The following is a 26,701-nucleotide window of genomic DNA, read 5'->3' as shown; positions in this document are numbered from 1 at the left end:
CATTTATTTTAGTACAACAATCAATAGATTGATTCCCCTGTGGAAAAGAAAAAAAGATATGTTCTCTACTTTGCTCATAAATCTTTAAGAACTAAACCAAGAACATAGCAGTGTTCATATTTTACTAATCCTGAAAGAAGATTTTAAAAGCTAGTACTTGACAGCATGAGTTAAGTTTGCAGTGCCCAGTGTTCTTTCCCTCAGTGCCAGGTCCTTTCCATCCATCTCTTTCATTCCTGGACACTCTGCTGTGTGCTCATTAGCAGAACTCTCATACTTCATGTCATGAACCAACCATCACTGACTTAATATTATGATGCTAGCAAGAGCCAAAGGAGAACATTCTTCTATCAATTTTATCCGCATCCATTCCCTTCAGAGCCATAAGAAAAAGTCAATATTCTATATAGCTCTCCATAGCCTCTACTGAGAAATAAAATTCTTTACCTAAACAGATGCTTGTTTTGGAACAACAGAAAGCTGCTGTCTGCAAGTCAAGCCCCTTTGTGGAATACCTTTGTCTTTAAATTGCAACACATCTCATGCAACCTGGAGGCCCCTGACCCATACAGTATTCAGAAAGCACTGTTTTTAAGTGGCTTTACAAAACTAAATTAAAATCCAAATCACTTTTCAGGATATGAAATATCAACAGGGTCTTGGAAAACATTTTTACTTTTTCAAAAGGGTGATTATTCAATAAACTAGTCACTTATCCTTAGGATGACCAGTACATGTGTAAATTAGGACGTCCTGGAGAGAAGATATGCTCACTGTACTTATTCTGTAAATGTAATTCTGTAATGTTGAGGATTTCCTCCCGCTTATGGTCTCTTCTTTAAAGAACACAAGGCTTTTCTAGGAAGATTGAAAGAGACAGCACCAGCCACCATAACAGTGGATCCTCAAATCTGTCCTGCTTTCTCCTAATCTACTTCAGCAAGGAGAATTAAGAGAGGATTTTTAAGGTAAAGCAGCCAGTTTCAGTTTTCTGGAGAAAAGTGTAACACTGTCTCTTTAGTCTCACTTCGTTGGGAGGAGAAAAATTCAGGTTTCTTCTTCCTTCCTTTAGTAAAGTACTCATTCCAAAGAGCCTTACTTTAACTTGGAATTTTAGTACAATGATCAATAGACTGATTTTCCTATAAAGGAAAAGAAAAAAAGATAAGTATCCTCTATTTCTTTTCTCATAAATCTTTTAAGAACAAAACCAAATAGTTTCTGTTGGCCTTTGATATTTTTATTAGATCAATAACAATTTGTTGTGTCTCAACTAAAGTAAGCTGAAATTCTAACACTTATATATAAAAAGTACACTCTCCATTTTAACACAAATATTAATACAGATCAACACCACAGATCTATGAAGAAATTAACTTTCAAAGAAAAATATACAGCTTAATTTGGTGGGGAAAGTTCTAAAGATAATTTAATGCCAAGTTTATGATCATTTAACACGTCATTTTCTTTTTCATCTGAAGTTATGAATCACTTTAAGCCCACAAAATTTAAAGTGATAAAAGCAAACAAAACTTTGCTTTTAAAAAAATTAAGCTAATTATGCTCCATGGACAGTGATGGGAATTCACGAGTTATAAAATATACTTGCATGTATATATACACACCTCTAAAGTTTATAAATTGAGAGATAAATATCTTAGAATCATGACTTTATAACTACAAAAAGCAGCACCTCAGACTCAAGTACTAAAAAGCAAATCTACAAGAATTTGCCATACAATTAGACATTCTCCAGGGAAAAAAAGTTAATTTGGTTCAAGTACTTAGTCCCACTCTTAATATTTTAGACCAAACATTTTCTGATGCTGCTGAACTTTCTGTTTTATTCTTTCAGCTCTAGCAAAGGAAAACAGTATAATAAAGATTTTTATTTCTGGAATTTGATTTTAAACAACAAAAGGCAAGTAACACAAAAATAATGAGTTTATCACTTTATAAGTTTAAGTGTTCTTACTTGAAATCTGACAAAGCTTTGGGTTTCCCTTCCATTTCCCTGTTGGAGGCAAATGATAATGCTAATTCTTTATTTGGGACACTCATCCTGGCTCATGTGATTACACAGAAAAAAGCTAAGAACTTACCTTCTATCAATACTCAAGACTATGTAAAAGTATTACTTTATTTTCTAATCATAATAAAATGTTTTAATAAACCTATAAATGGTGAAGGAGTGGCTTAAATATTTCAAAATGCATTAAGACTCAGAAACTACCCTATAGAAATCTGTCCAGCACACTACCTATTGATTTGTCCCTTCTCTTTTTTTTTATTAGTTACCATAAATGAGCTCCATTTTTTCAGCTGTTTTTTTTTTTTTTTTTCCTGAGTACAAGTGGTTCTATACTACCCAAAGGAGAAAAGCATCCCAAGCTTTAACTTAAGAGCAAGGAAGAAATATGTGCTTCTATCTCACAAGATGTTTGTATTTGAAAAAGAAAATTCATTTCACTTATTCTACCTTTTGTATAATATTTCAATGTAAGATGAAAAATGGATTTCAAGTGTGTGAGTTACTGATTTTTTTTCCCAACTTCATAGACATTTTGTCCCTTATCTGGAGGATACTGGCTACAGACTTGTTGAATATGAGGCCAGCTAGTATTAAAGAGACAACTATTTCAAGTGTGAAGATTATGTGGCTCTTTTGTAAAAAGACCAGAAAACAATGCCTTTACCCAAACAATTGGATCTAGAGACTTCTATTACGAGCTCAAGGAAAGCAAAAGTACTAAAAGTGTTCTAAGACTATAACTTTTAGGTAAGCCAATCAACCTTTACTTCTTTAAAAAGGAATAATTTTAGTATAATGTGACCTGCTGCTTCTTTCCCTAATCAGAAGATTCCAGAAGCAACTCAAAACTCAAAGAAAAACTGAAATTAACAAAATGAAAACTGAACTGTTTCGAAACTATGACTCAACTTCTTACAACCCACACACTAAACTAGGAGCATAAATTAGCATAGAAGTGATAGGTCTTTTAGGCATAAGTCACTCTGTATAAACTAAGTAAAATATATTAAAGAATCTTATAAGGAAGCTACTTTTTGTGGCTGAGATCCTATATGGGTTTAGATTTTCTTCAACTTTAATAGATATTTTTACCCAAATATGATATAATTAAAAATATTTTAGAATTATGAACAAGAAAAATGTACTAAGATACAGAGGTACTAAAAATATTGCTGCTATCTACAACTGAGTGAAGAAAAGTTGCTGTGGCAATGGATGGGTTGAGGGTAAAGGAAACAGGGGATAAGAGTATACCCTCTCAAAGTAAATAACTAAATAGCTTTAAAAAAAAAAAAAAGACCATCAGACAAATGTTGACGTATACTAATCTCTAATAATCATTAGATTTCAATGATTTAAACCTGCAGTAGAGTGGCTAGGTAGGTAGCTCAGTCACACAGCACTTGCCTAGCATGTATGAAGCTCTATAGTCAATCCCTGCACCAAAACAAAAACAAAAACAAAACCTAAACAAATAAAATAACCCCTCAAAAAACAAACTAACAAAACTTTCATAAGAGTTTAAACATGTCATAAGGACTTCCATTTCACTCATTAAAAAAAACCCTTAGAAGTCCTTTTTAACTCTACAGTCCTAAAAACTATAGACTTTATCTACCCTGATCCCTTTTAACCATTACTTTGTGGACTTGCATTATTCAAAAGAAAATGTAAGACCAATGAAACCTATCAGTATGGATTTTTCTAAATTTAAGTTCTGTTTCTGATTAAAAATGGCCTAAGTGGGCTGGGGATTTAGCTCAGTGGTACCGTGCTTGCCTAGCATACTCAAGGCCCTGGGCTTGATCCCCAGAGTAAAACACACAAACATACACACACACACACACACACACACACACACACACACACGGCACTCCATGTTTACCTAAAATTATTGTAATGCTGAAAAATGCCTGACAAAGGTAGAGTAATTCAGAAGACCCTGTGTTCCTAAAGAGAGAAAAGAAGCACATTATATAATGCTAAATGACAATATGAATGATGTGTCCAATCACAGCTATCTATGAGTTACACAAAAATGTTCATCAGAATTGTGTTCTCTAATCATAATATGTCAAATTATCATGTCATCTACGACTAAAAAAATATTTTTAAAAAATGTGAAAGAAACAGTATCATGTGAAAAACAGAAGTATAAAAGAAAAATTATGTTCCATCTAGCTTAGAAAAGAAACTCAGACATGTTTAGGGTACTAAATCCCTACTCACTTCTTAACCATGTTTAAAGCAACTAAAATCTCTGCTTCTAATCTAGGAAACAAATATCCTCAGACAGCAAGCTCTTTCTAAGTAGCACTATTTGCAAGCCTCAACCCAATCAAAACTACAAAGTTAGTATTAGATTTTAGTTACATTTATGGTATCAAAATCAAATTCAATGTATTCTATCAATCCACTCTCACTGGAGGTTGATAGAAGCAGTGATTATTAACATAAATTACTATAATAACTATGAGCCATTGGAACCGAAGAATCACTCACAGTTAAAACTTAACAGTAGACTTAGAATATGTCAAGAGCTTTGTAATGTTGTGAACAACCAATTAAAAAAAAAAACAAAAAAACAGTAGACTTAGAAAGCTTCCTTGGGCTATTAGTAAAATTAAGAGAAAAATTTTCCTAAATGCCTTGTTGTAATAACATGAGAGACTACTCTTCAATAGGTTGACATTTCTTTTTTTTTATTTTTTTAAGTTTTAGGTGGACACAATATCTTTATTTTACATTTATGTGGTGATGAGGATCGAACCCAGTGCCTCGTGCATGCTAGGCGAGAGCTCTACCACTGAGCCACAACCCCAGCCCAGGTTGACATTTCTATGCTCAACTCCACTATCTGCTTTCTTACTTGGAGAAAGCTACATAAAGTTTTGTACAGGAAAGTATCTCTTACAACCGGGAAACTAAGAATAGTGAGTGGTTATGCTTATACTTCCTCTCTCTTTCCCATTGACTCCTTTTTCCTCTCAAGGCCATTAAAAGTGAAATGGCATCTCCGTTAAGAGAAAGGTTTATGGCGACCAATCTTTGCAAAACCACATAATCAAAATATTCCAGGTGTTTCTCTGGTAGAATACGTCCTCCCTGTCCATGTTACATCAATTGACACTGTTACAGGCACAGCTAAGGTTACAGAATCCTTGATTAATATTAGACCGTAATGTAAGCCATGTCAGCATACAAATGTGAAAGAAAAGGGCTGGGGCTGAAGCTCAGCGGCAGAGTGCCTGCCTAGCATGTATGAGGCACAAGGTTTGATACTCAGCACCATATAAAATAAAGGTATCATGTCATCTACAACTAAAAAAATTTTTTTAAAATATGAAAGAAACAGTGTCATGTGAAAAACAGAAATAAAAAGAAAAATTATGTTCCATCTAGCTTAGAAAAGAAACTCAGACATGTTTAGGGTACTAAAACCCTAAATCCCTGCTCACTTATTACCTACCATGTTTAAAGCAACTGAAATCTCTGCTTCTAATCTAGGAAACAAATATCCACAGAAATAAGAAACCTCCTAGTGCTGAATCCACAAAACTCCACAGTAATCTTGGTTACTTTTTATACTCTTGACATTTAAAATACCAGAAATACAATCCCGAGTGCCTTTTCCTTACACCTGTCATGTTGCCACACGAGATCACCAAGACACTGACTAAAACCTATGAATACAGATCAGTGACATTTCATTCTAAACTATTTGAGCACTTAAAAGCCTAGAGCCCATTACTTAATATAGAGAAGTGTATGCATACTAGATAGTGAAAAATAAAGGACTCCAACTAGTGCCACTACCAAGTAGAAATACAGAAGTGATACTCTTTTCTACGAATTATTTGGCAAAATACTGATTTTAAACAGGGATATTACATTAACAATTATCTTTGTACACAGAGAATTCTGACAATGGAAGACTTTTCTAAACTAAATGGCAGGTCCCTGGCTTAAAAGAAAACCTAAAGGGATCAACAAAGTTTTAAATAGAATTTAATATTTAACTATCTAATTTCACCTCTGTTGATCAACAGTCAACTCTGAAACAATATTAGAGCCAAAAGTTTATTATAAACACTTTAACAGGTTTTGCCTCTGTTCCTTAAGTTGGCCTAAGACTACTCTCCTGATTTTGATTACCTTCTGATATGGATTATCACTTTTGCAAAGTCATTCTTATAAACTCAATCTTTCTCTTTCTCATCTTTTATTGGATTTTAAAAATGCTCTCAAAGAGCAGGAGTTGATTGAATGGCAAAAATAATACACACACATGCATTTATGACATGATATGGAACATATGAAATGGACTGTGAAAGTGGGGAAGGAATAAACTTTATTGGCCCATAGAAGGGATGAGGGAACAAGAAGGAAGGGCTGGGAAAAAGAATGAGTATGTGTGGGGAAACTAAAACTGAATGATTTAAATGTGCAAATACACTTTGTAACCTCCAACAATCAATGGAGAAGTAGGTATGTACATAAGATACAGGAAGCTAAAGTAAGTTTCACTTTGTAGTTGATGCTACTTGTACCAGCTCTATTATTAGTAAGTCACCATTTAATTCTGCCACATCAGACAAGGCTCCCTCTGGTTAGTGTAAACAGGTTTTCCATCCTGCGATGCAGTGTGACCCGCCAGTGCTCAGAAGGCATGCTTGTGACGAACTTGCACACCTTCCAGTTCCCCACCTCCAACGGCGGCCAGGGTCTCCAGTCTGCTTAAGCGCTCCAGACTTCTTCCAAGAATTTCTTCTAGCCGACTGCGTAATACCTGGGCCCCTTCGAGTTCCACCTGCAGAGTTCGATCTCTCTCAGAGCTGATTGAACATGCCACATGGAAGGAAAATGGATTAGCCATCAACTGTAACAAGTTCACATATGTTTCCAAAGAGCCATCAATGCTACTCTAGACTGTGAGATTTTCTAAAGTAATGTTCTCCAGGACATCATAAATGAATGAGCTCTTTGGTGCAGCACATGTAGTCACTACTGATAGATTTGCAAGGCCTGTTCTTTCTTCAAAGCCTGCCCCTTTAGGCCAGATTCTGGGCAAATCTCAAATAAAATTATAGTCTTATGATTGCTCTTACCCTCCTACAGGCCCCATAAAAGAAATTTCATTATTAAAAGCTTTAGTTTCTGAAAAACTAAAACCCAGGAAAAATTAAATGTAAACTGAAAGGCATGGGGATATAGCTCAGTTGGTAGAGTGCTTGCCTCATATGCACAGGCCCTAGATTCAATCCCTAGCACCACAAAAAAAAAAAAAAAAAAAAAAAAAAAAAAGTAAACTTGCTTCCATGTTTACCCAAAATTATTGTAATGCTGAAAAATGTCCGACAAAGGTAGAGTAATTCAGAAGACCCTGTGAAGCAAGACTGAACCAAGTAGAATTGCTGAAGATAGCTATTTTTTACCAAAATGGACAGTGTTCTGAAAATAAATCCAGTTCATGAAGACTAAAGATCCAGGGGTTCTTTAAAAAATAACACAAGCAAGTGGTCCTATCATACCTTTCCCCTGCTTTCATTTTCCTGAGTAAAAAGAAAATATTTTTAAGCCCAACAAGAAATTAGAAGAAATGGGAATAATAAAAATTTAAAACTGTGAAAGAGAAAAAAGGACTGGGAGAGAAAGCGAAATGAGGCGGGGGGAGGGTAATATAAAATAAACACAAAAGATAAAATATACATGACCAAAAATCAAGAGAAAAATACAAGAAAATATAATCATCATGATGATTATCGATGATTCTGAGGTAATATTAGGTATTGCAATGACTATATTACCTTCAATGATATTCAATGATACTTAACTAATATCTGAGACCTTTGTAGCTATACTTTTATAACAGAACAGCCTTCAACAGGACATGGAGCAGAGAAAAGAAAGGAACATACACCAAATGCTTACCATATGCAAAGCACTGTTTAGATGCCTAAGCTGTCTTCTCATTTAATCCTCACAGTAACTATGTGAAACACACTATTCCTGACAAGATTTAGACACTGAGGCTTGGAGCCATCTACGCAACAAATAACAAAGTGGACAGCTTTCTTTTTCTCGCTTCTTTGGTATTATTAGCATCTGCACTTAATAAAGAACAGAAGAAATAAAAGAAATGAAAAGAATAAAAGGAATTTTTTTAAAAAAAAAAAGGGAAAAACAAAGTTGGGCATGACAGCACATGCCTATAATCTCAGTGACTTGGGAGACTGAGGCAGGAGGATCACAAATTCAAGGCCAGCTTCAGCAACTTAGTGAGATCCTGTCTCAATAATAATAAAAAATAATAATAATAATTTAGTAAAGGGAAAAGTTAATCTCTTACCTCTCTGGATGGGCATGGAACTTCACCAAGCTGCTATAGAGCTGTCTCTCAGCTTGTAAGGCCTCATTGAGTCGACTCTTTTCGTCTACTAGTCCTTCTAGCATCAGCAACAACTGAAGAAAGAAAAGAAGCAACATACAAATGGAAAAGTGAGGCGTGAGGCCAAGTTTATCCTGAAAAAAAGAAAAATGTATTTGCACATACTCTGACCAAAAAGTCCCAGTGTTTTATTATTTAAGATCTCTGTAGTATCTTACAGTTTTAATCAATGACACAATATCATTTTATATCTTAGCTGAATTCAGATATGAGCACAAGAAAGAAAAAAAAGGAGACAAAAGTCAGAAGCATAGGAAAGAAGCCAAAAAAACAGTGAGAAAGGATAGGAAAGAGGGAAACATACAATAGGACTTTCTAGTTTTCAATGTTCATGCAATAAACATTTACTGAGCACCTTTTAATGTGACAGACTCTGTTCTAATTCTGGAAAAGCTTACTATCTAGTGGGAGGAAAAGACATCCATCAATCATACATATGTCCTGTGAGATATACTACATGACATAAAAATAATGGGCTATGATAATGTGTAAATAGCAGAGATGTTTAAGCTAAAATTAAAGCTGGGGGCGGGGATGATAAGAACAGTTAGTGAGAGTAATGGTAATGGATGTAGAACATAGGTAAACAAATCTTTTTGAAAAAAATTGGCATCGAAAAGGTCAAGCATAAAGTAGAGCTACAGAGAAACTCAAGGCAAAGGCAGGGTTGTTTCCTCTCTTCCTTTTTTAAATTGGGAGTTGTCTGAACATGGCTAAATGCAGGCAGATGAGAAAGAGTTAATTGAGAGAGAAGTGACTTATGTTTCCGAGTTAAGGATAACTGACAGGATGTCTGCTACTCCTTTCAGAACTATAAAGGTTAGAAATAGGCATGTATGACTGCTACTGAGCAAGGTACTGTGGAGTATGGATTCTCTATGAAATACCATCAACTGACCTAGATTTTTTTTCAAAAGTAGTTGAGATTGACAGTCTTTCTATTGCTTATTTCAAATAAAAAAATAAAGTCTGCATTTCAATAATTTACCTGTTGTCTTCGGTTTCCTGAAATTTCTTGACCCTGGGATTCTACTGAAGCAACTTTTTCTCGAAGAAGTAAGACTTCTTGTGTCAGGCGTTCCATAGCTGGTATGTCTTCAGGATCAACCAGTTGCATTTGCAGGTCCTAGAAATTAAAAAACAAGTAATAAGCATAGATATTAATATAGTAATAAAAGCTGTTCTAGCAGAGGAGCAAGGGAACAGATATTCTTGAAATAATCTACTATACTTTCAAGTGGGATATTGATAAGCACTGGCCAAGGGACCAAATGTATCCACATATTGTTTGAAGATGCCCTACAGGTAATCTGAGTTTCCAACACTTCCAATGGTCTTTAAAAAGCTTTGAAAGACCTTTATGAGGTCTTCTTTTATCTGTATGTTCCTGGTCAGGGACTCCAGATCAGCAGCCTGCACCTGTAGCTCTTCCTCTTGTACAGCCATCATAGACTGTAGAGCAGAAAGTTCCATCTGGGGACAGAAGAAACACTGGAGTCAGCAGGTAGAGGAAACAACAGCTGTCACATTTACATTTTAACAATGAGGCAACTGCTTTTCATATCACATCACTATCAGCCAATAATGCAAAAGAAAACAAGAACATGAATAAAGCTCTACTGGAACAAATAAATAAACCACACAGCATGGTACCAAATGTTGTTTCATGGGAAGTTGTAATGGTTGTTTTTAATGGTGTTCCTTTACTTGAGTTAGCAGTATAAAACCATCAAATTTATTTAATTTAACCATATTTATTATGACACCTAAAAACTGGTTATCTTTAGCAGAAGTAAAAGATGAAGTTCTTCTTCATATAAGTTCCTTAGCTAATAGATTAAAACATTACAGAACACCTCCATTATGCAAAACTTAATGAATTAATAAATAAGGCTCAAACAAAAATAGCTGCTAACATCAGAGATCACTAAATATTACATGCTTCCTACTAAACATGCTACCACCTACAATGGAATCTTACACATAGTTAGCACTGTAGGCCCTAAACTTTCAGTGTTGTATTTTCCTTCCCTCCTCATCAGAAAATGATAAACATCGTTATAACAAATTCATTAAAAATTATGATAATAACCATAGCTGAGTTGGTCTCACAGACTTAGCGATCTGGCTAATCTACTTCTTGTCCTTCAATATCGGCCACTTTTATCCTTATTCTTCACTTTCTAGGAATACAAGACTTTTTCTGTTCTACCTATTACTCGGTCTGCCTGAAATATCTTTTCCAAGGATGCTTCCTTCCCATCCTCAGGACCCTAGTGTCATCTGCTCAAAGAAGTCTTCTTTGACCACTCCAGTTAAGGTGGTCCCCCATCCATGTTACTTTCTATCACATTTTTTTTGTATCACTCATTTTAATCTTCAATTATAATATCATAATATTTTTTAATGCTTATATTAGCAAATATATCAAGGAAATCTTATGTTTATAATTTATAATATCTAATGGCATAATTATTATAACATATTATAATTTATAATATAACATGTTTCTTGTCTTTTATCTCTCTAGTAGAAATTACACAGAACCAGAATGGGACATTGTTGATATTGCTCACTACCTCAGCCCTGCACTAGCTTACAGAAAGTATCCCATATATGAATGAATGAACAAGTGAACAAATGAATCCTCACAGAAATCCTATGGGGCAACTACTTTTCAATTTACAGATAAGGTGACTTCTACACCTCAAGTTACAGATGAGGTGATTGAGACAGAAATTAAGGAACCAATTCAAAAATCACAGAGCTAGTAAGTGGAAGATCCAGAGTATGAACTTGTGGAAGCAAACTTGATTCACTAGGCATAATGTCTTTCCTGTAGGTATCATATTCCATATAATCTTTATGCTTAGTGAAGCTAGCCAATCCCTAAAAAACAAATGCCAAATGTCTTCTTTGATATAAGGGGAGTAACTAAGGACAGAGTAGGGACGAAGAGCATGAGAAGAAGATTAACATTAAACAGGGATGAGAGGTGGGAGGGAAAGGGAGAGAGAAGGGAAATTGCATGGAAATGGAAGGTGATCCTCAGGGTTATACAAAATTACATACAAGAGGAAGTGAGGGGTAAGGGAAGAATAATACAAGTGGAAGAAATGATTTACAGTAGAGGGGGTAGAGAGAGAAGAGGGGAGGGGAGGGGAGGGGGGGATAGTAGAGGATAGGAAAGGCAGCAGAATACAACAGACACTAGAATGGCAATGTGTAAATCAATGGAAGTGTAAATGATGTGATTCAGCAATCTGTATACGGGGTAAAAATGGGAGTTCATAACCCACTTGAATCAAACTGTGAAGTATGATATATCAAGAACTATGTAATGTTTTGAACGACCAACAATTAAAAAAAAAAAAAGAAAAACCCAAAACCCAAAAAAAAAAAAAACATAGTGATGATCATCTTTTGTATGTAATCTCTTTAAGATTATCTCCTTGTATTTGTATAACTTCTCACTGGTACTTGCATGAGAAATTAAAGCATATGGATGTTGTTTGATAAAAAGAAAATTATACTTGAAAAGAAAAAAAATCTTTACAGCAATGGCAAGTTATTTTAAATAAATATTTTATAGAACTATTTTAAGATAATCTTTAAAAATTCAGTGGAACAAGTGAAGAGAGATGGTAGAGAAGCCAATTTAAGGTATAATTAAGCTTCCTAAAGGAAGCAACACTTCTTCCTTAAGCACATAAAATTTAAGTCAAAAGTAAGAAAAATTTTATTTGTGTATCTTCTAATTCCAGCAATGCTTGCAGTATTACTGTGTGGCTCATAATGATTTAGTAACAGTTATTTGATAGTTTTAACTACCTTTATTTTCCTTCCATGCTGAAGGAGCTTAGTTAGTGCAACTCTTGACATTTCTTTGCCCCCAATCAGGGGGAGGGACTTGACTTATCTGTACACAGTGGAAGAATAAACCAGGCCTGCTTGGCTCACACCCCCACTTCCTCTCCTTAGAAGACACTGGCCTAAAGGAAGACTATTTCTTATCGCTGCTTCTCCAAAGGCAGTTTGTTGCCCACCACAGAATAGTCTGCCAGGCCAATGCTGCCTGTGACTGAGCAGGTCAATTACCCAATCCAGGTCCAACATCGGTTCTTACATTAAGTTTTCTAAGACTCTGTCAGTATTAAATCTGATAAAGCTTCAGGATATCTGCCACCAATTTGTTTTATTTCTCAATTTGTTCAGGGTTGGGTATGAAAAAAGGGTGCTATTTATCAGATCCTCTTCAAAGAGATAGATAGATAGATAGATAGATAGATAGATAGAGACAAGACATCCAGGTACTCGATTCCATTGAAGAAAAATGAAAACATGAAGAAGAAAACATTTTTACAGCATGATAAAAGGTCTGCAGGTAAGACTGACACAGGTTTTAAATCCTGGCATCAACTCCTTTACAAGGCATTTAAACTAATGATTTCCTCAAGTGTAAAATGGGAATAATATAGCTACTTTTCAGGGCTACATAAGAAACACAGAAAATGTTTTACAAATACTTGGCACATTACAGGGAATTAATGAAGTAACTACTGCTGCATCTATATACTACTATAATATCGAAACAGGAAATATGGGGAAAATCGACATAGCTTTTGGTAAATACCTCATGTTAGATGGAATGTGGTAATACATTTATATGTTATTGGACTTAAAAGAGGGTAATGGATTAAGGATTCATGAAGTTAAGCAATGGCTAAATATCACTCATTCAAAATATTCATTCATAAGCATTATAATTTTATGATCACGAAAACAGAACAGAATCAAAAAGTAACATTACTCTTAATTTGGTACATATGAGAAAAACAGAAATAGTATGTGAAAATTAAAATATCTGACATGAATAATCAATCAATGGCTAAAGTAAAGGAAAAAAGGGAAAGGACTAGGGGATTTAAAAACTAATTTTTTAAAATGCCATGCATGAATTGGTTTATAAGCAAAAATATGGTAATAAAATCAAAAGGTATAATAAGACAATTTCATCATAAACATAAACAGATTTTATATTATAGATCAAATTACAGCAAAAAAGGTAGAAAAAACTAGGAACTGAGCTAGCTAACTTAGAAACCCATGACACTGACTTTTTTGAAAAATATTATTTGGTTATTGATGGACATCTATTTTATTTGCTTATCTATAGGTGGTGCTAGGAATCAAACCCAGTGTCTCACACATATGAGGCAAGCACTCTACCACTGAACTACATACAACTCCAGCCCCTGACTGACCTTTTAAAATAGATGCCATAGCAACATGTGTTTAGTTTTTGTCTGTAATGCTATGTTGTAGCCCTAACATTTCTTCTACATCATAGCTGGACATACAACTGGCTGTATGGGGAAGACAGAGGAAGGATTTCTATAAGACTGACAGGTTTCTTCTAAGAAAATGGATGAAAATTACTGATAGAAAGAGTTCATGCATAAGATGGGGAAGAGTATCTATTCCAAGAAATGACTTCTTAGAAAGAAAGTATTTGGAGACACAAAAGACTTTGAGTCTAAATCTTAGCTTTGGCATTTATTAGTTAGGACTAATCCCTGCCCCATTAAAAATAAATAAATTAGTGTTTCAGCTTTTCCATCTATAAAATAAGTCCAATATCATCTATTTTGTGTAGAGTGGTGAACACTGGCATTAATTTAAGAATTCAGCACAGTCTAATGCATATAAGAGTACTCAAATATTATTGCTCATACTCAAATTTCTCTTGTTTAATGCTTCTAAACTCTAATTTCATGAGTCTAATGTCATAATTCTAAGCAGCAATAACATAGCATTTCCTCTTTTCACAAGTGTTTTACAATTATTTTATTACAGTTATTAACGGGTAGAAAAAACTTCATTATTTCAGTAGTTAAAAAGCTTTAAAAATCCCCATTATAAAAATAAGAGGATCTTATTGGATAATATATATATATATATATATATATATATATATATGTATGCATATATATTATATATATCTTATTTACATATATCTTTATATTATATACAATGTTATATATTATCTATATCTTACATATACATCTTTTACATATAAACACACACACACACACATATAAAATGATTTATATTTTTTTCCAAAAAGAAAAAAGGTATACCTTATATTTGAACTTAGATATTATACTTAAAGAATCGTACTCTGGGGGGAAAAAAATAGGAATTTAGAAATTAGCCTTGACTATAAAACTCACCTGACTTTCTCTTTCTTTTTTAGTCATAAGTACAAGTTCCTCTTTAGCATTACTCAGTTCTTTCTCCAGTCCTGCAACTGTGTCCAAGTCTCCTAAAATGAACACATAGTGCCAGTTTTAATCACTAAAAACATGTAATCTCTGCTGCCTCATTTTTGAGAAATTTACTTGGAATATGTATTCCAGCAATTAAGAAAAAATAAACACACACACACACACACACACAGACAGGTTTTTTTATAGCATTATTTATAATAGCAAAATATTGCAATCACTCTACATGAGAAAAGACGGAATCAGCTACAGTGTATTCACACTAAGGACTATATATATACAGCTATAAAAAAGAATGAGGAAGTTCATGAACTTATATGGAGCAATTTCAAGGAAACGTTAAGTGAAAGAAGCTATGTTCAAAAGAATACTTCTATCTGGAAAAGGGGGAAATATGTGACACACACATATAAATTATGTATGCACATGATTCATCTGTTTATTTTTGCAAAAAGATATTTCATTAAGGATAACACAGAATTTAACAATTTACCTTCAAAGAATGAAAAGAAACATGAGAGAAAAGATTGGAAAGCAGAGGGGACTTCTGAGAATATTTTTTTCATATACTTGACTTTTTAACTGTGTTAATGTTAAATTTTGATTGTGTAAGTTAGTTTGACAATAATAGGACATAAAAATCTAAAATTATGGAATACAGAAGTAGATATTATAATAATTTTTTAAAAGACACAATCCACTTACACAACAAATGGAGTGCGAAGATAAGGGCAAGATAACTCTTTTTTGTAAAAGAATTTCATAACAGATAAGAGAAAAAATTTAAGAACTAGGAAATTAATTTTTAAAAGTTCAAGCAAGGTTTAAAGAATGCTAAAGCCACTGACTATTGGGAAACACAACTGTCAGCATCTCAAGCTATCAGCCTGTAGAGCACTTACTAATTACAAAGGGGAAAATGAACCTTTACAATGGAGAGATCTGGCACACATTACAACCTTAACCAAAGGATAAAATTTGTTACCACTACGTAAAAATTTTTCCACATTTGATGATCTGATACTTATTCCTGTATATCCAATTATTCAACTTGATGCAAACTGACCAATATGCACTAATGGGATACACCCAGAAAGACATCACTCATAGGATTCTTGACAAAAATGTTTAACCTGAACCTAACCATGAGGAAACAATGATAGACAGTGCTCTGAATTCTTCAAAAATCCTAATGTTGTAAAAGACAGGAGGAAAAAGGTTGGAAAACTGTTCTAGATTAAAGTAGACTGAAGACAGGACATCTAAGCACAATGCATGACCCTTGGTGGCAAGAAGAAGCAACTACAGAAAATGTTATTGAGACAATGAGAATTCTAAATATGGATTATATATTTAGATAGTAAAAATACATTAAGGTCAAATTTCCTAAACATGATAATTACATTGTAAACATGTAGGAGAATGCCTTTGTCCTTAGAAAATACTTGCTGAAATATTTACAGATCAAATGTCATGATGTTTATAAGAATTTAGAAAAAAAAGCATTATATCTATATATGTTGTGCACACGGAAGGAAAGAAATAATGCAAATGTGGCAAATGTTAACAATCGATGAATCCTAATAAAAATGTATATGGGTATTCACTACACTATTGTTGCCACTTTTCTGTAGGTTTGAAATTTCCAGAATAAAAAGTTGGGGCAAATATGTTTTTTTTCCTGCTATCATCTATACCTAATTAAAATAAATAAATAAATTTTAAAAAGAAAAAGGCAAATATAAAGTAAATTACACAAATCTAGTATTCATTACTTTTGGGGCAATGTAAAGGTTTCTTGTTAGATAATGAAACTTGTGCAATTTTTCCCACAGAATCATCTAATACCATACACTATAATACAGGCACAAACTTTTTACATTCTTGGTGACAAAAGAAATCACAAGTTAATTGTTTAAGTTTACACCCTTTCTGGTTCCAGCATTATAATCCCTACCTCATTAATCATCACCAGTAGCTACTTCTGTAATTCTCTGGGAAATAGTTCCTTAACGCTACCCTAAATACCAACCTTTTGCTCTGTAAATGCAGAAACTCCAATCCAAGGTTTCTACTTGAGTTTTGCTCCCACCATGCTTAGAATGTGATTGTCTTTGGGGAGTTCAAGCCCTACAGCCATTCCTTGAATAAGGTTAAGCTTGGAAAATAATTCAAGTATATTGTCCCTCCTAATACTTTAATGTAAGTGTTGTCAAGTTACTATGAGCACCCCATTATTGAAAGATATCCAGTAGAATGTATCAGTTCCATTGGACCTGCTGTGCAGGTTTGGAAACACTACTCTGGCATTTCCGAATCCCTGCAAAACTCTCTCAAAAGGAGAATTAGGATTCAGTTTCCCTGGAGTAAACTGTGAACTCTTTTTTTTTTTTTTTAAATATTTATTGTAGTTGGATACAATATTGTAGTTGCAGTTGGATACAATATCTTTAATTAATTAATGTATTTTTATGTGGTGCTGAGGATCAAACCCAGGGCCTAGCCTGTGCTGAGCGAGCACTCTACCACTGAGCCACAACCCCAGCCCCAACTGTGAACTCTTATCAGCATAAATTATGGGCATTTCTTCTCAGAACTGACATGTCTCCAGCCTTTCAGAGGAATCCAAACATTTTTTTCTGTTAAAAGAAAGAGTTGTGGCCAAACCTATTAATATAGAGATACAGGAAGGAAAACAAAAGATCTTTTCATGAAACAAAATTTGATACTTACCGAATGTGGACCTGGGAATGCTGGCATCCTCTTTAGCAGGCAAGGAAGTGCTATCATTTCTGGAGGGTATTTGCATTGATGCCTAAAAATTGGAAGAGTTGGGGAATTTAGGAAGACACAGGAACTATGATCACAATGGCAGGACTTGCAATATTCTCATACAGTTTCATATTAAAAGTTATTAAACTTATATGCGTGAAATGTAAGCAAGAAATGCTGCTGACTTGAAGTCTACATAAGTCTACAGTTCTTACTTGGTCAGTTTGCTCTCCCAGATTGGGGCTCATGGAAGTAGCTTTAGCTTGTTGGTTAGAGATGAGTGTTTGAGTCATCATTAAGTCTTTCCCTCCTAAATGCTGGCGTACAGCCTGTAATTCTAAATTTCTTTCCATTAGGGCTTGCACCATCTTCTCTGCAGCAGCCTAGTGAGAAGAAGTCACAAATAACATTAGAAAGATATTGCAGTAAAATAAACACAATTTGTTTTCAAGTGTAATTGCTTAAAGGCCAACCATTTAGAAAAAGCTATTGGGGGGGGGGGCTGGGTTTGTGGCTCAGTGGTAGAGCACTTGCCTAGCATGTGTGAGGCACTGGGTTCAATTCTCAGCACCACGTATAAATAAAGGTCCATCAACAACTAAAAAAAAATTAAAAAAAAAAAAAAAAAGCTACTGGGACCCTAAGAAATAGTTTCCTTGCTATCAGTTTATAAAGAAAAACAGTCAAGTGAGTAGGAAAAAAAAGTTGCTCATAGGCAAAATGTTGAAAAAAAAATAACACATTTATTACAGATAAGAGAAACTGAAGTAGATTCTGCTAGAACTCTATTGGACTAAGGTGTTAAGGTTCTGGTTTGAATTGGTGTAACAGATGACTGTCTTTACTCTTACTTGTTTCTTTGCCCTGGATTACTCTTCACCTATATATCTGGATGGTTTGCTCCCTTCAGGTCTTTGCCAAATGTCACCTTATCAGATTGGCCTTCCCTGAGTATCCTGTCTAAAACAACAATCTTGTGAGTCACAAGGCACAAATATTCAGGTATGAGTAAGTTCTAGGGATCTAATGTACAACACAGCGACTACTGGTAATAATGTTATATTGTTTACCTCTATTTGCTAAGAGAGTAGATCTTTAATGTCCTCATTACGGATTCACACATAGGAAATAACTGTTTCCTAAGACATTGTATCCATCTACAACTAAAAAAGTATTTTTTTTAAAAAGCCATTTAGGTGATTCTTCTGCATGTAAAACTTGAGAATGCAGAAGAATATAACTAATACTGTTGCTGAATTTAAAATCTTCAGTCATTTCCATTAGCTCCAAGGTTCCATTATTTTATTATCTGCTGTGTAGTAAAAAGATGTATAATAAGACTAATTCTTTCAAATAACAGAGGTTAAAAAGAAACTTCAAAGACTTAGTAGCCTCTTGTCAAAGACTTAAATGATTCACAATAATTTTGTTAGGTCTCTTCTAGAAGTGATCATTGAAGTATGTGGCAGGATGTTTCTAACAAAATGTGAATTTACTTCAGTAGGCCAGAGAATTAGAAGAGTAGAATATCACTATCCCATGTTACAAGAAAGCATCAGAAAATATTGTGGTAACATAACAAGGCAAGTAAGAATGCAGCTTCCTTCAAAAACTGATTCTGAGCTATTGGTCCTTAATATGCAGCATAAGTCAACTAGTAGTCTTTGCCCTTAAGGAAAAAGATAAAAATGAAGGGAAAAATAAAAAAATTATTTCTGAAATAGTTGTATACCATTATTTTGAGATTAACACTCAATATTGAGTATGGGAATGTATTCTCTTCATGTCCTTTCAAAACCAATCATTTTTTTTTCCTCCTGAGATAGGAAAGAAATACCTTTTTGGGGGTGAGTACCAAGGACTGCACTCAGAGGCACTCGATCACTAAGCCACATCCCCAGCCCTATTTTGTATTTTATTCAGAGACAAGGTCTCACTGCATTGCTTAGCACTTCACTTTTGCTGAGGCTGGCTTTGAACTCGAGATCCTCCTGCTTCAGCCTCTCGAGCCACTGAGATTACAGGTGTACACCACTGTGCCCAGCGAAAGAAAATACATTTGATTGTAAGTTTTTCCATACCTCAAATGGAAATATAAAATGTCACTCAAGTCTTGATAGTTTAGAATTAAAATCAAAACACTCCAAAACTCCATACCTTGTTCTCTTAATATGATCAAAGCATTAAGAAAAAATCAGTGTAGATAATGCAGTTAATGAACACGTGTTTTTGGCACATTTCCAAATGTGGTGTTTATAACACAGTTTAACACTTGGATGATTGATGTAAAACTGAAATCTATTTAATAAACAGCAGGAGAGAAACTATAGAGTTTCTCCGTATATCATGTAAAATGATATACACATGTTACAAATGATATTTTTCTGGTCTCCGCACTAGTCCTTACCTGGCTCTCCTGCTCCCTGGTGCTCACAGACTGAAGCAGAGCCTGAACCTCCATTTCATGTTCCAAAGCTTGTTTGTTCCGATCACTTAGGAGGTCCTGCAGCATCCTTTCTTTTCGCTGTAAACGCTGGCAGAGCTCCTCAGCTATTTCACTCTGTCCCGGTCCCAGTTTGCAGAGCAATGTTGCACTAAGATCCTAATGCAGAAGGAATGGTGTAAGATTTTGGAAAAAAAGTTCTTTCTAACACATATTGAAATGCTTATAAGAACTGTCATGGAAGAAAGAGCTTTGAGGTTCTTGAGAATAAGCATCATGTTTTATCCACTTTTGTTTCCCCACATTTAGGAAAGGCCTATGAATCAGAAGGCTAGACATGCTCAGTGAACAAACACTAACAATATAAAATATATAGAGTGACAACTTACATATTATTCTCTGAAATAAATTCTTCTCTTATTTGCTCAGGGAACATAATAATTAATGTTAGATGAGAACAAATGGACACTCAGCCAAAGTGTTTATTTTCTCCCCAGCAAAAACTTTTAGGGGGAGCATCAAACAGAAAGTTAAAAAGGAATGATAAAAACTGTTTTAATAAGCAGGCTGATGCAATTCCTATCTCTATATTGGTGGTTAAAACTGTGAAGCCATACTGCCTGGGTTGAATACTGGCTCTGACACTTAACTAGCTGTTACCTGGATAAGTTAACTTCAGAAGTCTTTTCCTTGTCTGTAAAAAAGGGATAATATTATGTCCCTCATATATTTGTGAGGATTCAATAAGTTATTGCCCATTAAGCTCTTAAAATAGTACCTGACCTGGCATGAGCACCATAACTAATAAAGGTTAGTTATCATATTATAGATGCATATTTTCGATCACATTAATTCTCACATAACTTCTTTGAGAAAGATAAACATCATCTTAAGTTTACAGATATGGGGAACAAGTCTTAGGGAAAGCCAATTACTTGCCCAGAAAATGAAATTAAAGACTTGTATAACTTGCTTCCCAGACTTCTAGAGTCCTAAGTCAAGACTGAAATCAAGTAACCACTAAGCCAACTGCTTTTAAGCTAACTGAGGTCTTGCCTCCACTTCTTTGTTCCTGTCATGAAGAGATGTCTGTAACTGCTGAACGATACTCTCTTGTTCCTTCTGCCAATGGCTAAATTTGGTTTCCATTTCTTCTTGTAGCCACTGGAGGTTGTGACAGGTAGCAGTTAACTGTTCAACTTCTAGGCCTTTGGCCCTCAGGAGACTCTCCATGCTCTATAGTCACAAAGAGAGCAATCATAAGTTAAAAGAGCTATTCTATACTTCTCATGATAAATGAGAAATTAGATCCACCTTCAAATTAGCACCTATTGACTTTTTTGCAAGAGGAGAAAACTAAGTAACTAATCTAACAATGCCATACTAATTTATTTTTTGTTTTTAGAAATTCTTAACTAGTTTGTGGAGAGAGAAATACTAGGCCCATGATAAAACGGAAACATTATAGAGGAAGTAATTTCTCTGAAGAGAAAGTAAATGACTCCTTTAAAAAGTGACAGATGGTTAGTTATATAAGCTTTAAAATAAGTACGTAAATAAAAAGCTCATGGTAAATGTTAGTAAAATAAACAAGTGTTCTAATTGTGGGAATACAGGGACGTGTATGTAATATTAACGAGATGAACAAAAGTTATACCCTGGAAATGCTTACGTAAAAGTGTATATGTGTGGGGAAGGGTGTGTATGTATCTATATCCAAATCCCATTTCCAAAGATGAAAAATAAATTAGAACCATGTAAATAGAAACCTATATTCACTGATTTCATCTACAAAAACAGAAGTGCTGTAATTTCTCACAGTTTCTTTTTTCTAATTTTTAAGTTAGACACAATACCTTTGTTTTTCTTGTTTTTTTTTTAATTAGCTACACATGACAGTACAATGATCTTGACAATTCATACATTTGAATCAAATGGGGTATAATTTCTCATTTTTCTGATTGTACAGGTTGCAGAATCACATTGGTCATACAGTCACCTATATACATACAGCAATAATAATGTCTATTTTATGTGATGCTGAGCATAGAATTCCGTTCCTCATGTGTGCTAGGCAAGTATTCTATCACTGAACTACAACCCCAGCCCTAATTTCTGACTTTCTAGTCTATAATGATGGAACTAGTAAGTGCTATTTTTGTTTTTATATATATGTGTATGTATAAATAAAAATAATATACGTGTGTATTCACACACACACACACACACACACACACATATCCATATACTTTATAAAGCAAATACTCTGGTTTTCAGAAAATGATGGAGGAGGCTGATGCTTCAGGCTTAGAATGCAAGTGGGAGAGGAATACCAAGTCAAGACAGATTTTGCTCTTACATGCATGGTAGCTTCATTAGAAGAGAGGACACTGCACAGTCTCTCTATGTCATGATCTCGCTCTCTCACAGCAAGATGAAGCTGGCGCAGTTCTTTGTCTTTTTCTTCTAGAGCAGAGAACTTTTCATCTATAGCCCGCTGTAACAAAAAGTAAAGCTCCTAATTCTACAAAGTTCATTATCTTGATTACTCAATGAGCTTCAAAATATGAGAGAATAGAAAACCAAAACCCCAAAGGAGCAAATTAAGTAGACATAAATTTCTATGATACTCATGTACATAGAATAACCTATAGCCCAATAAGCAAAACCACAACATGTACCTCTAGAGCAACAGCTCTATCATGTGTCCGTTGCCGAAGTTTCTCAAGCAACATTTCATTTGCTTCAGGGGTTTTTTCTGAATTATCTCGATACCGTAGGAGCTCCTGAAATTCCTAATGTGACAAAAGACATTCCTTTATTCACTTATCTATTATTAACTGTATTCCTACATTTTGCTAAGTAATCTGTCATTTAAGATAAAAAACATGATCATTCTTCGCAGGGGGAAAAATTTAGCAGAGATAGCATTCATGTAAATTGTTAACAATTCTGCAACATACAACATACATAATACATAGAACTGATAACCAATCTTCAACATATAAACATACTAGCATGCTTGACAGCTAACTAGTAGGGGAACACCGGGTATATTGCTTGACTCTCTGCCTAATGGTGCAATAAAGATCTAACAAAGGAGGAACGATTTGCACTGATAAAAGACTAGGATTTCTGGGCTGGGAATATTGCTCAGTTGATAGAGTGCTTGCCCTGCATGCACAAGGCCCTGGGTTCAATCCCCAGCACCACAAAAGACTAGGATTTCTTAAATGAAGAGGTCCTAGGGGTACATTCATAAGAAAAAAAAAAAAAAAACACTTTTATACACAATATATGCATACAATGAAAAAAATCAGATACTCAGTGAAATATAAGCGATTCAATGTGAGTGAAGCTTAGAGTAGATGGCAGAACTGATCACTCTCCTTTCTCTCTCTCTCTCTCTCTTTTTTTTTGTGGTAATGGGGATTGAATTCAGGGGCACTTAACCACTGAGCCACACCCCCAACCCTATTTTGTATTTTGCTTAGAGATAGGGTCTCACTGAGTTGCTTAGCGCCACTTTGAATTCGCAATCCTCCTGTCTCAGCCTCCTGAGCCACTAGGATTACAAGTGTGTGCTATTGCGCCTGGTCTGATCACTCTTCTTAATATCACATTTTTCTTTAAAACTTTCATTCTGTCATTTAACTTTCAGGAAATTTATGTACAGATGTCTTCTCCTATTAGATTGAGACAGTAGCCAAATCTCTTCGTTTTCCCAACCCCTGGCATAGTGTCTAACTCACAGAGGTGCTTACCATTTGCTAAATACTGGTTAAGTCTTTCAGGTCTATGCAGATGTTTCTTACTTGATGATTAGCATCTTTATTTAGATTGTATTTTCTACTTATTTTAAATCTTCCTGATTCCCACAACTTAATATTCTACTTACAGCAGGATCTCAACACAGATGATTAATACCTTCATATTACAGGAACAAGAATTTCAGAGCTCTATGAGTACAGTTTCATTGAAGTCATAAACACTCACCTGAAGTAGCTGCTCCTTGTGACTTAGACTATGGTTTAGGTGTTGAATGTTTTGTTCCTGGGTTCGAATCTCATTGTATTTTTCAGCCTCCAGGGTACGAAGCTGTTGGCTCTTATTCTGCAATTCTCCTTGTAGCTGCTGCAAAGCTTTCCGCAATTCCTGAATTAAATATATTCCCTTCTTAAAGCAATCTAAAGTTTTTACATGGTCATTTTCAAGATATATAATGATATATAATGAAATATACAATAGCAGAAAGTGCTATTATTAATATTGCTATAGAAATTTGGATCAAATAGGATATGAAAAATTGTGAAAAAACTGTGGGGGTAGTAGGAAATAAACTTGATATTAGAGTTCAATACTAAATTTAAATATTTCATGTATAAATTCCCATCAGAAGGGATGTAAATAATACAGAATTATAAGTAATAAGTGAATGTTCTTTTTTTCACACACCCATGAGTTATAAGTGAATACTTTGCATGTTTATAGTCTACACATTTATATAAATATGTGTGCAGATATTTACAAATAATAGGTATATATGCAACATACTGTAAAAAAAGAAAGGGAGCTCTATATAACAATTAAACAAAACTCAGGATATGTTTCCTTTGTGTGCATAATAAAAAGTTGAGAATTATTTCCATCCCTATCCTTCTACCATTACCCCCAAACTATCAAGACAACTGAATTTTAATACTTCTAAAGGAAATTCAGGTCTCATATTTATTCTCCAAAGTACTAAACCAGGAAGATGCTTCAAAAACTATACTTTTAAATCTGAGTGTCAGGGAGTCTAAGAGAAGCTAGCACAAAAAAGATCTTAAGATCTTCAAACAAGACAGACTGAGAGAGTGAGAAAGAATATACTCTAAACCAAGAAGAAAAAGAAATTCATTTAAGAGTTATGTATTAGACATTTTTCAAATTACACGACTAATTGTATTTTCCATTCCTTAGACCTTGGACATTCTTCCCCACTTTTCTATTTGGCTCACTTTCACACCTCCCCCTGCTTCCAGAACACCTCATATTTCATCAAGCTTTCCTGACTCCCTCTTCAGCCCCTCCTACATATTCTTATAAAAATCCATACATGGCTCCTCTGCAGTATTAACAATACTTATATTCTGTTCATGTGCTTTTCTCACACTAAATTATAAGTAAGTTAAGAGGAAGGAGCCTGTGGTATTCGCCATTATACTTCTACAATGTAGTTCAATATCTGGTACATGACACATGGGCAACAAATGTTAAACTGAATTACTCAGATTAAAAAAATGGTTAAGGTTAAGGTTAAGGTTCAACATACACAGTCCTGCTAAAAAGTTACTATCAGGGCAAAGTCAGCATTTGGGGCTACAAAGTGGTTAATGATTTACCTGGTTATGTTTCCAAGAAGCTTCTTTCTGCTGTTCACTCTTGTTTGCTGCAGCTTCCGCAAATTGCACACATCTCTTGGCATCAGCAAGTTGGCGTTCCTTCTGTCGTACCACCCTCTGAAGCTTCTGTATTTCAAGCTGGCTGCAGAATAAAGCACTCTGAAGATCAAGCAGAGCCACCTGTTGCTGAGCTGGGGAAGTACCCTCAGAGCTCTGAAGAAAGAGAAGAAATTATCCTCACGAGGAGGGCAAGCATTGAATACCTGAGAAGACTGTAAAGACAAAACATAAAACCAATGGCACATGCCCAACTGAAGTCTCTCCCTATGACGTTTACATACCTGAAGCTGTCCAAGCTGGCTTTGGTGCAGCATTTCTCGAAGCTTTGCCATTGTGTCATTTTGACCTTCAATCACCTGGTATAACTCCTCAGTCTGAAAATGAGAGAGAAGTGCCAAACATGTTAACAAACTAAATATAAATTCAATTATCTTGCCTGTATAGTAACAGGATTCTTACAAAACACCAATTTAGGATAAGATACAATTTTTCCAGGTTAAGATTTGTTAGTCTGATAATACACATTTCTACAAAACATAGAATACTGTCTACTTTGATGGGACAAATTGGTTTCTCACAGGTTCTTGATTACTAAATATTTTACCTCATTTTCTCTGCTTTTCAGAGTTTCCTTGAGGCTTTGAACTGTACCATCTTGCTTCTGAGATAACTCCTGAGCAGACTTTAGTTCAGAGCTCATTTCATTTAGTTTCTCTTGAAGAGTCTGAATTAAAAAAAAAAAAATAGTTTGCTAGTTTGTTAGGTCAAGGATATCTGTAAGCTTTAACGCAACCAAAGTACTTCCTCAAAACCAGGTTCTGAAGAATTTTTTACAGAATAGTACTTTCTTATTTTTCTCACATACAGTAACCACTAAAGTTTAAAGCCAATCAACACAAGAAAATAGAAATAAATGTGAAATACTTCCTTCAATACTCAGTTGCCTCAATTCTCATGCACCATGCTTTCTCCATAATGGTAGCTATAGTAGGCACTTGTCCACATGAGTCACTGTGGATCCCTCACCTAAGACCAAGGAGCTTCTGCTATCTTTATATAGGACGGGATACTACAAAGACTCAGCAGGCAAGAAACTCAGCATCCTAGATTGTGGCATTGTTTTTCTAACAGACATGAAAATCTATGAGCTAAAAAGAAGTGAAGTTAAGCTAAGATCAAAAGCACAAAGATCAAAAAGTGATACCTCACACTGTTAAAGGTTGGGTGCAAGTTTTAATTGCATTCCTAAACGTTACCAGATATTGGAATCTGGGC

General features: G+C 34.7%; 1 protein-coding gene across 1 annotated transcript in view; it reads right to left on the bottom strand.

The window, feature by feature from the left end:
- Nucleotides 1–26,701, bottom strand: part of LOC308656940 (myomegalin-like) — a 151,225-nt gene that overhangs the window by 42,279 nt on the left and 82,245 nt on the right. The window contains 15 exon segments of the mRNA XM_081308319.1: nucleotides 6,725–6,867; nucleotides 8,382–8,494; nucleotides 9,469–9,606; nucleotides 9,837–9,953; nucleotides 14,714–14,805; nucleotides 17,501–17,582; nucleotides 17,755–17,922; nucleotides 19,947–20,141; nucleotides 21,039–21,218; nucleotides 22,342–22,479; nucleotides 22,664–22,777; nucleotides 23,979–24,137; nucleotides 25,367–25,579; nucleotides 25,708–25,800; nucleotides 26,031–26,150. Coding sequence (XP_081164445.1) covers nucleotides 6,725–6,867; nucleotides 8,382–8,494; nucleotides 9,469–9,606; nucleotides 9,837–9,953; nucleotides 14,714–14,805; nucleotides 17,501–17,582; nucleotides 17,755–17,922; nucleotides 19,947–20,141; nucleotides 21,039–21,218; nucleotides 22,342–22,479; nucleotides 22,664–22,777; nucleotides 23,979–24,137; nucleotides 25,367–25,579; nucleotides 25,708–25,800; nucleotides 26,031–26,150 — 2,065 coding nt within the window.

The sequence above is a fragment of the Spermophilus citellus genome (genome assembly GCF_964194105.1).
Source record: "Spermophilus citellus genome assembly, chromosome: 9".
In the NCBI taxonomy this organism is placed as follows: Eukaryota; Metazoa; Chordata; class Mammalia; order Rodentia; family Sciuridae; genus Spermophilus; species Spermophilus citellus.
The sequence above is the reverse complement of the archived record's forward strand: the minus strand, read 5'-3'. Positions and strand labels throughout refer to the sequence as shown.